Genomic DNA, 17319 nt, shown 5'->3' with positions numbered 1-17319 from the left:
TGGGTGACACTGGCTCCAATGCTGCGGGGATCAAAGCCCTGCAGCGCCTGCTCCACCAGTAGCTGAACTCAATGCTCCAGCTCCTCCTTGAACGCTGCTGATTCCAACACAGATTGTGAAGAGGGAGGGGTGGCCAGATCTTTCTCGGACTCACAATGGGGATCAGTGACTGGCACCAGGACCAGTGGAGACCATCGCGGACCCCGGGCATCGATGGAGGTTTGGCGCTCGTCAACACAGGGTTGCTTTGGGGGCATCGTGGCAAAAGCCAGTGCTTCCTCGTGCCCAGCACTGTGCATAGACTGTGACTGATGCCGATGCTTCTTGGTCTTCCCACAATGTTCGGCCCAGTCTTTCCCCAGTGCCAAGATAGAGGATGATGAACCCAATGTCCTTGGCTTGAGAAGATTGATAATGGTCAGTCTCTGGCACACCTATCCACTGGCAATCTCAATCGCGCCAATGTTGATGGCATGGTGTCCATCACTGCGGCTCCGAGGTCCTATGATGCCGATGCCTATGGCTCAAACTTCCTCAACATGAAGAAATGGTCCATCTTGTTGAGTTGAAGCCGACGTCCCTTTGGGGTCATCTGGGTGCACAGAAGGCAACCCTGGATGTCATGCGAAGCCCCCAGGCAGAGGACGCAAACCTCATGAGGATCAGTAATCAACGTGGTCCTCAGGCACTGGGGGCATTGGCAGAAGCCAGACATGGCCATGACGAGGCAAAATAAATGGGAAAAAGACGGAATGATGGCTGTGGGTGGTGATGGAAGACAGGCACCACCATCATGGGGGGAACTGACCTCCAAAGACATTTTTCTGTAATACCACCCCCCTAAATCCCCCCACCTTCCAAAACCCATCCTAATTCAAAGTGCCCCTCTACAATAGTATGCATATATAGAGTGTCAGACTAACTCTATACTGAGTCTCTCTCTCTCATTCTCTTCATGAAGCTATTCATTTGCAAAAGCATGTCCATTTTGGGTTTGGTTTTGATTTGCCCAGCTTTTGTTAAGTATTAAGAGGGCAAATTTCAGTGCAATTTCCACAGGTAAAACAGCATTTTAGCAGAAGAAATGGGAGCTGTGAAAATTGCTCACCCTGTATACAGGTGCTCTTATGGAGGCACTCCCACTTCGGGGAGAAAACTACGTACATAGTTCTGGATATTCAAAACCATGGGTGTCATTTTGAATGGAAAAGATATCTGCAGAGAAAAAAAGGTGCAAATCTTTCTGGGTATTTTTTCCTTAGGCAAAACTGGTGCAAATTGTGGGTAATAGGTAACTGTGGACTGCAGCGATGCGGGCAGTATGAAAACTGTCCCCTAAAGTCTCTATCATATCTTCCCTATGATTAATTACTAAGGCTTTTGGATTTCAATTACTAGTGTTCAGAGTGAGATCTGAGAGACACCTCTAGTCCATTAATTTAATCCTTTTCAATACATACTGACCGCTTGCAGCTTTTCTGTAATGCCCAATAAAAACTCGTGCCTGGCCCTCTGCCATTGCTCACAATGATGCAGGCTGCACTGCAAAGGAGCTTTCCCCTTCCCTCACTGGCTGTTGCACAGTACCTGATCTTGACATTTGGGACAGATCCACATGCCCTTGGGGATGGTTTTCAGAGGAGGATCCAAACAGTCCAAGTGATACACACGTGAACATGTGTCGCACATCAGCAACTGCCCGCTTTTTCTGCAAACACTACAAAAATCCTCATGGATATCACCCTGTGTGATAGGGGTGGGGGAGGGTGGAAAGGAGAAAGAGAGAAAAAAGAAGACAAATAGAAAAGTGAACTTTATTGTTTGCATCCTTAACTGAAATATAGTCACATCATCATAGCTATAAGGCAGGATACTGCATTATAAAGTTAATAGACTTTTTAATTCAATCCAATACTCATTCATATCAAGGTGTTTCCTACAAGCCAAAACACATTCTATGATCTCCCTACACCATCTCCTTCCACTGTATAACTTTCCCATGTGCTGCACCCTAACTTTCATAAAGCATTACTCTGTATTGGCATGGAGGACATAATCTGATTGGATAGTAGGGCTGGAATAAAAACAGTGTTTATGGAGTGTAAAAGTGCAAGTGATGTAGCCAAGAAAGTGGCTGAAGGTACAAGGAAGATAAAAGCAGAAGGAGAAAATGGAAGATAAAATATAATAATACAAGGAATAAACATAATTAAAGAATTTGAAACACATCACTCAATTTATACAAATGAAAACTGTCTCTGGAACATTTATTATCTGGGTAAATACAACACTGATTTTATAGAAAGATCTTTAGAAACCTCAACACTTCAAATTACTTCCTGAAAACCAAAGCCAAGTAGATAATTAAAAATTAAAAAATTAAACAGCAACACTCCCATTTTATAATAGCCTTAGGATAATGAAACATGATAAAATGGAGCCCTACCATTGAAAATTACCCTCTAGATGAGGAAGTTTACTAAGGCACTTCCGCAGGTAAAACAGTGATTTAGCCGTGGAATGGCTTTGTTATGAAATTGCCCGTCTTACATGAGAATAAGCTTATGTGCTTATGTTCTTCTCCTTTCATATCCAAGTTATTTTTCCATGTTTTTTGTAACTTTCTCACATCCAAAATATTGTTATAATATTTGTTAAGTTTCATACTATATTTGTTCTTGTATTGGGAAATGTTCTTTACTTTGTTACTCTCTGCCTTTACTCACATTGTTAATTGTAAACCGGGTTGATGTGATTCCTATCATGAAACTCGGTATAATAAAAAATAACAAATAAATAAATAAATAAATAAATGTTTAGCCGGACTGAGCGAAGTGTTCCCAGGAGTGAAGCTGAGGAGCGCTTTGGACTTACTTTTGGATTTTCGAAACTATACATTTAAAATTTCCCCAAAACTTCTGCATTCAAATTATCATGTATAAGTTCATGTTAAAAATTGTTGTAATTTATGCATCGAGGGCCCAATATTCAAAAATATCCAGTTATTCAAGCTATAAAATCTGGATATAACTTATCTGGATAACAGAAGGCACGGCTATAGTACTGAACATAACCGTATACATTCTAGTGCAGGTCTAACTTATTTGGTTAACTTAATTATATAAGGCACAATATAGGCTCTTATATCTGGTTAAGATAACTGGATAAGTTGCCCCTTCTCAATCCACCCACTCACTGCCTGCCCCCAAGATATCTGGTTATCTAAATACTTATGCGGCTGCTGAACATAGATAGCCGGATATTCAGCGGCTGCCACTTAGTCGGATAAGTCCCTATTTATCCAGATAAGTAGCACTAAATATCAGCCCTGTAGTTGCTAACTTCCTTCTTCCAGCTGTTACAAAATTACCCCTAATGGATTTATTTCTGAATTCTTTTCTCTATCTAGTACACATTGCAGTGGAGGAAAAGCCATGTATTGATGAAGTTTCCCCATCACAGGCACGGGGCATCTTGTTATGGTGTATAATAATTGCTGGTCATCAAAAATTATTTTCATTGAAACGAATCACTTCAGGCCTGATGTAGTAAAGTTTTTTCTCATTGGCAAACTGCTTATTCCGTAGTCTTCTTTTTATAACATCATTCCATTTGCTTCACTGCCCAGTAACTGATGGGGTTAGAAACTGACTGAGTGAGAGTCGACAAAGAGAACTGGTAAAAGGAGTTCACTTGGACGAGGAGGGAGTTACCAGCGGTCTGCCTCAGAGAGCGGTCCTTGGAACATTTTTTTTTCAACATGTTAATGAGGGACATTGCAAAAGGATTGTGGGGAATGGTTCTCCTTTTTGCCAAGATGGTGTTGAAAACATAAAGAGGGATCTAGTGAAACTCAAAAATTGGTCTAGGGTCTGGTAGCTAAGATTTAATGCTAAAAAAATGCAGAGTTGTGCATTTAGGATGCAAAAACCCAACTGTAGGGTTAGGGATAGAAATTCTTCTAAGCATGAAATTAGAGCAAAATCTGGAGAGACTATATCTGATGATCTTAAGATGGCCAAAGAGGTGGATAAAGCAATAGCAAAGCCAGAAAGATGCTTGTCTGCAGGAGAGGAATGGTCAGCAGAAAATGGAGGTGATATTGCCCCTGTATAGGTCTCTGGTGAGATCTCACTTGGAATGATGTGTACAATTCTGGAGATCAAACCTTCAAATGTATATAAACAGCATGGAGTCGGTCCAGAGGGTGGCTACTAAAATGGTCAGTGGTCTTCCTTCTAAAGCATATGGGGATAGACTTAAAGATCTAAACATGTACATCCTAGAGGAAAGGCGAGATAGGGAAGATATGATAGAGACATTCAAATATCTCAACAGTTTCCATGCACAGCAGGTGAGCCTCTTTCAAAGGAAAGGAGGCTCTAGAACGAGGGATCATGGGATGAGGTTAAAAGGAGGTAGACTCTGGAGTAATCTAAGGAAATATTTCTTTACAAAGAGAGTAGTAGGTGCATGGAACAGCCTTCCCGTGGAGGTGGTGGTGATGAGGACAGTATCTGAATTCAAGAAAGCATGGGATAAATACGGGGGATCTCTAAGGGAGTGACAAGGATTATAAAGCTGAACAGCTGATATTGGATAGGCAGCATATATAGGCCATATGGTCTTTTTCTGCCATCATATTTGTATGTTAATTATGCATGATGCAAGGCCAACATACAACTGACAAATGAATATACAACACGGTCAAACATTGGCACAATAAATGCCTATATTCTGTTTTTAACAGTTTTTAATGTTTCTGAAATAAAATGCTAAAGAAACTGGTCTTTCCATGAATAAAAATTCTACTATATGAGCAATGGATTTAATGTTCATTATCCGCCTAAACACAGATCCTCCAAGAGACCAGAAGGTGCATAATCAGAGGCATTTAGTCTAATAACTCACTAGTTGTTCGACTAAATGAATATTTGGGCCCCTATCCAGCTAAAATTTAGCCAGATAACTTAGGAGCATTGCAGGGGTGTTTCGAGGAGGAGATAAGTTATCTGGCTAAGTCTGGTTGTGCCAAAGAGCTATCCTATAGTTAGCTGGATAAAGTTATATAGATAACTTGCTATATTCAATACCTCCAAAGTTAGCCGGCTAACTTTGCTATCTGGATAGTGACTGAATATGTATCCCCCAGGAATCTTATGGTAGTTCCAGGACTTCAGCCTCTGGTTTCTGGGGGGCGGGGGGTTCTGAGGTTTCCAGCTGAAAGTTCATTTCATGCTAGACTGGTTACAGTTTATGACGTTATATAAATAATCAAACACAAATGTGTTCAAGACACTGGCAAAACTCTAGAAATCCCTAGCAATTATGCTTTCATTCCCACAGGGCCTTGCAAAAACCTTCACACCCTTGTACATTTTTCACTGCTGTCTAAAAATACAAATCAAGATGCATTGAGGTAGGTGTTTGTTTCACTGATCTACACAACATTCTCTACACTTTCACCATGAAAGAACAATTATAGAAATACTCCAAAATAGTTATGAATAAAACCCAAAAAGGCTTGGTTGTGTAAGTCATCACACCCCTTGACTCAATATTTGTCGGGAGCCTCCCTTTGGTAGCCCTGTATTCTTGCCATTGCTGCACAGTACACGGAGATTCAGAATCACACGATACCTGCAAGAGGATTCAGTACATTTCTCAGATGCTCTACCCCTTCCAGAGTTACTTACGTCTGTGGAGCTGGGGCTAGGCAGGGAAACTGGTGGGACGCTTACAGGGAAATGAAATGTGGTCTCTGGCTTTTCATTTTCAGGGGAGTCAGGATGACTGCATGGAGGGGATGTTGGGGTCAGAGCGCCGAACCCCAGAACCGTGCTGTATTTTGGAGGACGACCTATAGTTTAATAGAAAACAAAAACAAACAAAAAGAGGGGAAAAATTGACCTTACATACCTTTGGCCAGTGATCCTCATTGGCTAGCATGAAAAAGGAAGCGATGCAGCACAGACAGAAAGTTAATACAAAAAGTTACATGTGACAAAAGAGAAGCAAAGCTTTCATAGGATTTAGAAAGAAGAAAGTGAGAACACAACAGCTTTCAAGATACTTATAACCAGGACAAGAAGTCAGAGTTTGCATGGTAGGTAATGCTCAGAAATAATGTGGTACTTTGATTTTTAGCAATGATCATGCTAACCCATAAGATTACTGTCTGTCAGGATCTGAAGCACCAGTGAGATACCAGAGGGCAGATCTGTGTGGTATGTCCAGCTGGCATATACTTTTTTCTTACATCTCTCTGTATCTTTATACTACTATTATAGCTGATAAACTTGGGGGTTAGCATTCAATTCAATCTTTTCATTCCTAGTTATTAAAAGCTGCCACCTAAAATTGCTTAATGACCAAAATTTTCATGGGGATTTTCCCAGGTAATGCAGCTAAATTCCACAAAATGAAAGCTGCCCTCTCCTCAGTGGTCAAAAGGTCTTATAGTCCACATCCTCCTATAAAATAGTTTGGTGTGAGTAACAAATTAAAACACACTTATTTCATTAAACACAATAAAACAATCTTACAACACTCTTTCTAAAATAAATGAGTCTCAGAAATGTAATAAGAACATGCTATACTGGGTCAGACCAAGGGTCCATCAAGCCCAGCATCCTGTTTCCAACAGTGGCCAATCCAGGCCATAAGAACCTGGCAATTACCCAAAAACTAAGTCTATTCCATGTAACCATTGCTAATGGCAGTGGCTATTCTCTAAGTGAACTTAACAGCAGGTAATGGACTTCTCCTCCAAGAACTTATCCAATCCTTTTTTAAACACAGCTATACTAACTGCACTAACCACATCCTCTGGCAACAAATTCCAGAGTTTAATTGTGTGTTGAGTGAAAAAGAACTTTCTCCGATTAGTTTTAAATGTGCCACATGCTAACTTCATGGAGTGCTCCCTAGTCCTTCTATTATCTGAAAGAGTAAATAACCAATTCACATCTACCCGTTCTAGACCTCTAATGATTTTAAACACCTCTATCATATCTCCCCTCAGCCGTCTCTTCTCCAAGCTGAAAAGTCCTAACTTCTTTAGTCTTTCCTCATAGGGGAGCTGTTCCATTCCCTTATCATTTTGGTCGCCCTTCTCTGTACCATCTCCATCGCAATTATATCTTTTTTGAGATGCGGCGACCAGAATTGTACACAGTATTCAAGGTGCAGTCTCACCATGGAGCGATACAGAGGCATTATGACATTTTCCGTTTTATTCATCATTCCCTTTCTAATAATTCCCAACATTCTGCTTGCTTTTTTGACTGCCGCAGCACACTGAACCGACGATTTCACTATGATGCCTAGATCTCTTTCTTGGGTTGTAGCACCTAATATGGAACCTAACATTGTGTAACTATAGCATGGGTTATTTTTCCCTATATGCATCACCTTGTACTTATCCACATTAAATTTCATTTGCCATTTTGATGCCCAATTTTCCAGTCTCACAAGGTCTTCCTGCAATTTATCACAATTTGCTTGTGATTTAACTACTCTGAACAATTTTGTATCATCTGCAAATTTGATTATTTCACTCGTCGTATTTTTTTCCAGATCATTTATAAATATATTGAAAAGTAAGGGTCCCAATACAGATCCCTGAGGCACTCCACTGTCCATTCCCTTCCACTGAGAAAATTTTCCTTTAATCCTACTCTCTGTTTCCTGTCTTTTAACCAGTTTGTAATCCACAAAAGGACATCGCCACCTATCCCATGACTTTTTACTTTTCCTAGAAGCCTCTCATGAGGATCTTTGTCAAACGCCTTCTGAAAATCCAAGTATACTACATCTACCGGTTCACCTTTATCCACATGTTTATTAACTCCTTCAAAAAAGTGAAGCAGATTTGTGAGGCAAGACTTCCCTTGGGTAAAGCCATGCTGACTTTGTTCCATTAAACCATGTCTTTCTATATGTTCTGTGATTTTGATGGGATAAAGAACTAGGATCTTCTTAGTGTTTGGGTAATTGCCAGGTTCTTATGGCCTGGATTGGCCACTGTTGGAAACAGGATGCTGGGCTTGATGGACCCTTGGTCTGACCCAGCATGGCAATTTCTTACGTTCTTATGTTCTTAGGATTAGTAAACACCCTACGTAAATACCCTCTGATATAATAGCGTTTTTAATCCCTTTCTGAAGCTTTTAAAATCTATATCTAGATGCAGCTCTTTTGGAAGGGAATTCCACAGTATGGGAGCTGAGTAGGACATTGCTCTCCTTTGAATAAATTCTGACCTGTATTCCCGATTTGAAGGTATCATTAATTGCCCTGTTCCTTCAAAGTGCAGCATAGAGGTGGGTTCATATTTCAGAAATTTACTAGATACTATGCAGTCATTCTCTGAATACTGCAACATTAGTTTAAAATGAGAGCGGGTCCTAACAGGCAGCCAATGGAGATTCTTTAATACTGGGGTAATACACTCCCAAACTCCCCTCACGCTGACAAGTCTATCAGCTGCATTCTGAGCTTACTGTAAATCTGGAAATAACTTAGCTGGTAACCCAACCCAAAGCCTGTTACAATGGGCAAGTTGCCCCAGCACTAGGGTCTGGAGAATAGTTCTAAACAGGCTTTTAAAGGTTTCAGCATTTTCAGTTTAAAAAATGCTGTCTTAGCTAATACTTTTACATGAAACTGCAAAGTGAGGCCAGAATCTAAAATTATTCCTAACTTTCTGACTTCAGATTGCATTGGTAATGATGTTACCTTCACATTTTATCTGAAGATCATTTGGGGGGCGGGGGAGGTCCTTTCCTTATCCACAAGATATTTGTCTTAGTGATGTTTAAGGCAGGACCATTTGGGGGAAACGGGTGAGGGCACAGGTGAGACAGGATGCACAGGGATCTCATTTTGTGAATAGCCATATGTACTTTGCACCTCTTCTAAAACATGTGGTCTCAAATTTTCAAAGGAAACTACAACCTTCCCAGGAAGTTTCAAAATGGTCTCCAATATGTCTTCCCTCTGCCTAGGATTGCCAACAAGTGCCAGGTAATAAAGAACAGTCTGAGCTTGTCCTGGTGAGTGTAGTATCCTACCTTCTCAGAAAAATTTGTACTATAAACTCCATAGATTCAATAAGCTAAAAGTAGAAATGGCTCAGTCATAACTGTGGAAATGAAAAGAAAGCAAACTGAATCCCCAAGTTTATGGTACATCTATCCTGCATTAATTGTGCTCTTCCTCTCTTATGCACCATCTACCCTATGGACAATATCCTGGAGATGAAGTAGTGCCTATGAAAAGCCTATGTATACCATAAGGCTATAAATATATGCAAAAAGCAAGCACTTTTCAGTAGAAAAAAAATTCTAGAATGAGAAGTAATGATACTAGGTTAAAGTGGCAGATTCAGTAGTAACATAAAATATTTCTTTATTGAGCTGGTTCAGTGGCAACGCTGTAAACTACCATCTGAGGGACTTGGATTGGATTCCCAGCTCAGATCTTCTGCTCTCCAGGATGGCTGGGGCTGGGGATACTAAGGAGGTAGTGTTTATAAGCCTTGGAGGAAGGGAGTGATGGTCATCGCACAATGGCAACACTTAGTGGCCTAATTTATTCCCATGATGGCAGGGCTAGGAAGGCGTTTTGCTGCATTGCCCCTGGCAGAGGCTGACACTACAATGACTGGATTAAAATATGTTGGGAGGGAAAGCTAAGTTGCTTATTTGTTCTCAGTAGAGAGCAGGATAAATCAGCTACACAAGTGAGTGATGCCATTTGATGGCACCGAGATGGAAAAAGCTCTCTTGGAGCTCAGAAAGACTAAATAGGTCTTGACCTTCTTGCGAGTCTTCTCAGTCTTACTGGCAAGCTAGACTTCAGCTCCAGGTAGATGGGAGGGATTGTTTGGCTGATTCATCCTGCTGTCTATGGAGAACACTTGGTACAGGTGAATAGCTTAGCTTTCTCTGTGGACAAGCGGGATAAAGTCAGCTACACAAGTGGGGCCTCCCAAACTGAGGGTTGTACATGATTAGATTGCATTAATGTACTGAAATGCAAAATAACAATCTGTATTTAAAACCAGATGACAGAGGGAAGAGTTGAAGGAATTGCCTGTCCAAAACTGCTGTCTTGCTAGGAAGTATTTTCTAGGCAGAAATGAACAGCGAAAGTATGGATGGAAGACCAAGTGGCAACCCTACAGATATCTTATATGAAAGCAGAGAACAGATGTGCTAAGGAAGCTGCAATAGCCCCAACCTACTGGGCTTTCACTTTGCTTTGAAAGCCCAATAGGTTGGGGTTACAGCAGCTTTGGCTGTAGATGTAAGAGATATAATCAGAAATTCAGGTTCAAACTTTGTAACTGAAAACTCCTCTTAACTGGTTAAAAAACTTGAACAGTTTTTGAGAACTTGTGGGAGTTTTTCTTTCCAAAGAAAGAAATGCTTTTCTGCAGGCCAATGTGTGAATAGCTTACTTGCCCTTATTGGTACATTGGTAACTCAATGGATTGATTTAAATAAGTATAAGTATAAGTAAGTATAATTTCTACAGTTTAGATTCCTTTCTTTCCAAACATTTAGGAGACTCTACAACTGAGACACAGAACATAGAAACGACGGCAGAAAAGGACCAAATGATCTACCCAGTCTGCCCAGCAAGCTTATGCCAGTATGTGCTGCACTGTGCAGGTTACCCTCGTGCTTATCAAGTTTCCCAGATCGAAAAATCAGAGCCCTCGGATGCTGTTTGAATACATTTTTCCTTAACCCTTTCCATGGAAGCAGACAGCAATGATAGAGCTGCATCAAAACTATCAGGCTTAGTGATTAAGGGTAGTAAACGTTGCATCACCAAGTTACCCCCATGTTTATTTGTTCCCCAAACCGTACAAGTTGGGGCCCTCATTGGTTGGCTGTCTTTTCCCACTGCTGTTGAAGCAGAGAGCAATGGAGTTGTATTAACAGTATCAAGGCTGATTTTGAAATCCACTCCCAGAGTCCACATAATGACCTGTTGCCCCTAACCTGTCCATTTTCAGGTCATAATATAAAATATAATCTCCACTCATGCATAACTCCATGGTGTCATACCCAGCCAAAACCTTTTGCAACTTATTATAGAGGTCCGGCTGCCCTGTGTTGGGTCCATAAACATTTACATATGTGACCACCTTTACATACAGATTGCCTTCCAATATAGCATAATGACCCTCTAGGTTGCAGCAAGAGTAATGTATCTGTAAGGGAAGATTTTTATGTATAAGAATAATGCCCCGACATTTGGATGGAAAGGAGGCTGCATATTCTTGGCCCAACCAAGCCCTCTTTCGCTTTTTATGTTCGTGGGCAACCAAATACATCATTTGTAGGAATGCAATATCAGTTCCTTTATGTTTTAGAAATTGTAATATCCTGGATCTCTTAATAGGTGTAGCTAAACTTCGGATATTTTTAAATCAGCCATAATCATGAAGCTTCACTATGGGGGTCATTTATCAAAGTGCTAATTGGCGTTTTCGCATGCGTTAAGCACCTTTAACACATGCGAAAGCACCATAACGCATGGTGCGATGCAAATCAGAAACAGGGGAGGAGTTTGGGGCGGGAATTGTGGCCAAGTGGGCTGGGTTCACAATTTTGCGAAGCCACATCGCACGGCTTTAACGCGGATTTTAACTACACCTTTTTCATTTGCGTAAATGTTTCGCAAATAGCGTTTTTAGTATTTTAAGCTGCTGGAGAGCCAGCCTAACTATCAGGGCTCTCTTACGAGAGAGAGAGAGAGCGAGAGAGACTAGCCATAATGCCCTCATACTAGGCCCACCTAGTCACTCAAGGTGAGGTTTAAGTATTAGAGTAGGGGTTAGGGGCCACTTTGACATTTGTGCAATGTTCTCTCATCTTTGTGTGAGTTTCCTCACTCCGAAGGTCATCAAATCTTTACAAGAGAGCACTGTTCTGTTCGTACGTCTCACTTTGAATGTCAAAGTGGCCCCTAACCCCTATACTAATACCTAAACCTCACCTCGAGTGACTAGGTGGGCCTCATATAGAGGTGTAAATACCTACCGAGTATGAGGGCATTATGGCTAGTCTCTCTCTCTCTTTGTCTCTCTCATGAGGGCCCTGATAGTTAGGCTGGCTCTCCAGCAACTAAAAATGGTCCCCCCAGTGGTTGTATGTAGGAAATACAACAATTCTGGCACTTATCACAAAGTGCAAAAAAGGTTATCACAGTTTGCACTAAGATAGCACACTTTGTGATAAACTGCCTATTAGCATAAAACACACCTCTTTTCCTATCGCATGCAATATTTAGTGCATTTTGATACATCCAGGCCTATATTAGTAAAAGGATGAATCAGGAGTTGTGAGATTTTATAACCTCTGCACTGCAATAATCTCTGAAGAGTCAGCAAAAGATAAAATAAATTCAGTTTAAAAGGAAAATATAAAAAGAAAACGAGGATCCAAAACAAACACAAAAATGGGGGTCATGCGCCATCTGATTGTACATCAGTCGTGCACTCGCCACCCCCTTGGTCTACCGTACCTCCGCCTGCATCAATCACTTCGCTAAGCCGGCATTATGAAATTATACATACTAGTCTGAGTTCTCCACATTCACTTTTCACAGGAATTTTTGTACTGCCTCCACCGTCTCAAATATATGAGTTCTTTGGCTGCAGATACCCTAAGATGAGCATGACGTAGGGGAGCCCTTCGCTTTCAGCTCATGCTTCACCTCATGGAAAACTGCGCTATCCTTCTGAACATTCTGTGAGAAATCTTGAAAAATATAAATTCAGCGCAAATTTTAAAATTTCCCTTTTAAGCCTTGCTATGGCCGTTATATGTGCTTTATCTGCAAAACTGTGAATCTGTATGATTACTGCCCCGAGTCTGGGGGCTGCCCACGCTCAGTGTGTCTGCTCAGTTTTCACTAGGCCTTTCTTTTGCTCTGGCTCCAAAACCCCTGGCAACCATTTTATTTATTTTAGAGTTTTATATACCCTCGTTCGGTATTGCCATCACAACAGTTTACAATTTTCGATGGGATACATTAGTTAAGGATTTAACATATACATTAAGAACGGAATAACAGTTAGTGCAGCATACATTAGCTATGGAGTTAGCATATACATTTTGAAAAGAAAGCCACAGAATCCTTTCCTTCTGGTGCCTCAGGAAGACTGACCACCTGGATATTTTTTCTCCAACCTATATTTTTGTGTTTGCCGAGCTTTTTGGCTAGCACATTATATTTCCTTTCCAGTGTGTCTGCCTTCGCACACTCTTGAGTGAGGGACATTTTGACCTCTTTCACTTTCTCTGTCGTTTTATTAATCCGGGCACTGTTCTCCTGGACAGAAGACACCAATGTTGCCACTTTTATGACCACCATGGCTAGCTAGAGATTATGTTTTTGAGAGGTGGGCAAACATTTTTTGTAATGATCTTCATTGTCTAAAGAGGTCAGCAGAGCAGGCCATTCTTCCTCAGACTCTGTTTCTTCTGTTTAGCTTTCTTTATCCGGTACCATTTTTTTGAGATGGGCATCACAGTTGACATGATTTGTCTACCCACAGTGCCAGTATGGACTTCTTTGACATCATGGACCTCCGTTCAACTCAGTTTTGATGCAAAGGAAAACAAAAATAATGATATGATTCATGAGGCTAAGGGAGGTGAGTTGCAACACGTCTTTTCTCTTAGCCATGCATCTTGTGTCCGGTACCTGTACCTTTTTGAGGTATCGAGTGAGGGCTTCAATGATCCTCCTGTCCAAATCTCTCTCAAACATTGTTGAAGCCGAGAGTGGAGTGCGCATTCAGTAGATGTCGTCCTTCTGGATAATGACAGGGGAAGTATTGATGGCACTGAACTGGACTCCTGGAGGCTGACATAGCTGGTTGAGCTTTAGTTACTTGAAAGAGTGGAAGACATAACCATGCTCTTCCAGCTTATGGATTCGTATGCAAAGTTCAACTAGAACAAAGCTGAGTTTTCTATTACACAAAGTGGAAAAATGGGAGAACATGTACAGTTATCACCATGCACAAAAAAAGAACTATAGGGGACTCCATATGCTGGCATGTGTTTGAATTTCCAGACATGCCTGGAAAGCCCTTTCCATGTTGGTGCTGTCGGATGATATCACCCACTCGTATGGCTAATTCATCCTGCTTGTCGTCAGAGATGCTCTACCAAAGTAATGGTGCTTGCTGAATGAAGGGCCTGAACTCCATGTTTCAACTCAGACTGATGTTAGGTTTTCAGCAGATGTTACCATCACCTGAATATGGGCTTTGATATGCAATTCTAAGGTCAAACCTACAAGGGAACAACAATGAGAAATTCTATTTGCTAAACAATTAGTGCAGATACTCCACGTTTCCCCAGGAACTCCTGGTCAGTTGGTGCCAAAAGAAACAAGCTGGGTGAATTTTATTTTTCTTTGGCCTGGCAATTCCTTCCTCTTCTTCCTTTTGGGCTTGCAGTTCAATCAGAACCAGCCTTTATTGGACTATAGCAAGATATGCCTTCATTTGCAAATACCTGGTGTTTCTCTCTGAAATCAGCCCAGGCATCACGGCAACAATCCTCAGCCAAAAGCCAAAAACTGCAACTCCCTCTGGAACATGGTGAAAGTGGATCCTAAATCGGGACACTAGATGTCATCATTAAGCAATAGCTGAGATCCTTTCCGTACATGAACACTGCCTCCTCGGCATCCCCAGTCCTAGTCAACTTAGGGAGTAGAAGCCTGGCCTGTGAATCAATCCCAGGCCTTCCACATACTTGCCACTGAGCCACCAAACCAGTCTGTAGGGAGATTATCTATGGACTTCAGTTTGCTCTAGGTAGAAGGCCACAGCTCCTTTGCAATCCAGTGTAAGACATGGCGATTCTCTTAATGAATATAAGGGGTAGGAAAAATGTTGCCCATGTCCTAAGGCAGCAGCAGGACTCTTTGTGGAGATCATGTGAAGCAGTGGGAACACCTCTTGAAGCAACTGGTCTGCTTTAATTGCATCTCCAGGTGGAAAATAGCAGAAGTGAAGTCAAAGGAAGATGTTTGCTTTGGGAACGTTGACTTCACTGAGAGAACCCCCACCTTACCAATGGGCCATGGGCTTTATCTGCAGTTGGGTGAAGCAAAGAGCCTACTACAACCAATGCAGAGTAGCTGATGTGATGATAACAAAAAAACAAGGAAACTTCAAAAATGTCTATGATTCTTAATTAAAGTCTGAGTGATATACAAAATAAGAAATGTCGAGGAGAAATAAAAATAAGAAAAGTGCAAAAGGCCAGCAGAGCTTTGCAGGGATACTCCACCTCAGACAATAGACAAAATCGAAATCAATTGGCAGTAAGAATCAGTTTTGCACAAGTCTCTGACTGTGCATTTTCAGAAGATTCATCTAGAAAGCTCTACAGATGTTCCTCTAATGATGCATGCAATCTAAATCATGACCTACATGTTCCTCCAATGAGGCTGCCTATTAAGAGGATGAAGGTGTTGCTACATTAAGAAAAATAAATTTAAAAATACTTAATATATCATCTGAATCAAATACTTACTATGCAGTTTATAATTTCATTAAAAACCATTCCCATTCTATCCCATCCAATCCCCACAACACCTGAAAACAATTCTTATTGATTATATAAACACTGCTATTCCATACCAACCTAACAGTGGTGTATAAGCCTCAATGGTATACACTCTCAAATAATAATAGTTATATTTATATGCATGGACACACTCACTCACATGTTCTTCCAAATTTCACTGATTCACTGATATAGCACAGAGGTTTTCTAAAGATTACAACAGTTTTTTTCTCATGGACGGATGTAATCCTGTAATGTTTACTGGACTGTGCCATTCCATTTATCCCTTCTCTTTGCATCATGTTGTGGTGAAAATCTCATTCAGTGGTACATAAGCTATGGAAGTAGCTGCTTCCCCTGCCACAGGCATAAAAGAATTCTAACCCTAAGCCTCTCTAGGTAATTCAATGCTACTGAAAAAGATCCTTTTTTTACTACCGCTTGACCACCAAAACGATAAGAATCGGGAGTCTATATAGCAGGTGCTTTTACAAAATACAAAATCATAAATAAGAATGGCAATAAACAGCTGAGTCTAAAAGTCCTGGATAAAGAAAGTAGAAAAAAGAGAAATAAAATGAAAAACACCAAAAAAGTGTCTTATGCTGACTGCTGAAAGAGATTGCCAGTCAGTGACTCACCTCTCTTGCGTGTCCCAGGATGCAAGGTGCTGTTCAGATATGTCACTGCACTCTTCTTTCGCTGTGTGAGACAAAAGGAAGTGCTAACTCTCACGAGGGTTATCTATGTAGAAAAAGTGTTATAGGCAGTGTCACCAGTATAAGGTAAACCACAATTTAAACCCTCCAATCAATTTTCTAAAGCAAGTATATGGTCTTCCTGGTTCCAATAATGGATAACCCAATTTAAGCAATTTACATATGAATGTGTGGAAAAAATTAAAAAAAAAAAAATTTTTCTTGGAAAAGAGAGGAACGTTTCATATATCGTTGTCATAAATCCCCAAGAGGGGTAATATGATTAAAATTATAATCATAAACGGACCTCCCCCATCCGATATTTTGAAAAAGATGTAATAACACCAAGTGTGAACATTTCTAGTGTTTTCTTATGAAATCTTCATTATTAATGACGGTGAACCAAATCACTCCTTCAATCATACAGCAACAAGTATAAATGTCCCGGTAAAATTATGATGATCCCAGAAGGTATTTGATAATACTTAAATCACTTCTGAACGACCCCGCTAGGCATAAAGTATTTTAGAAACCGGCTTAAATGCAAAGCTCCTTCAACATCCCGACTTATCTGGTATAATCTATGGATGACCGACGCAGCCACGTTTCAAGTCCGTCCAGGGACCTTTCATCAGGGAATTCGTCCTCCTTCAATCCTCGGTCGGTGGGTGTTGAAATAATTGCCTGAAGATTTTCTATGAGGTCTCAAACATGAGTCAGATTGACTCTATCCGGGTCAGAGTCTTTTTCCACACATTCATATGTAAATTGCTTAAATTTGGGTTATCCATTATTGGAACCAGGAAGACCATATACTTGCTTTAGAAAATTGATTGGAGGGTTTAAATTGTGGTTTATTTAATCCTGATAGGAATCCTCCATAAGCAATTTGGTGCTCGCTGTTAGTTTTGGTATCACCAGTATAAAGTATTCATATCTTCTGAGATATTCCATGCTCCCTACCCTGATAAACCTATAAATAGATGCTCTGGCAGTGAGTCTCTAGAATA

General features: G+C 40.7%; 1 protein-coding gene across 2 annotated transcripts in view; it reads right to left on the bottom strand.

The window, feature by feature from the left end:
- PHF21A (PHD finger protein 21A) overlaps positions 1-17319 on the bottom strand; it is a 191203-nt gene that overhangs the window by 12171 nt on the left and 161713 nt on the right. For both annotated transcript variants that reach the window (XM_029582144.1, XM_029582145.1), the window contains exons 13-15: positions 16253-16313; positions 5697-5860; positions 1588-1743 (exon numbers count right to left, since the gene is read on the bottom strand). In XM_029582144.1, coding sequence (XP_029438004.1) covers positions 1588-1743; positions 5697-5860; positions 16253-16313 — 381 coding nt within the window. The remainder of the gene's footprint in view (positions 1-1587; positions 1744-5696; positions 5861-16252; positions 16314-17319) is intronic.

Source organism: Rhinatrema bivittatum, chromosome 17 (assembly GCF_901001135.1).
Source record: "Rhinatrema bivittatum chromosome 17, aRhiBiv1.1, whole genome shotgun sequence".
Classification (NCBI taxonomy): domain Eukaryota; kingdom Metazoa; phylum Chordata; class Amphibia; order Gymnophiona; family Rhinatrematidae; genus Rhinatrema; species Rhinatrema bivittatum.
This window is presented reverse-complemented; position numbering and strand designations above follow the sequence as displayed.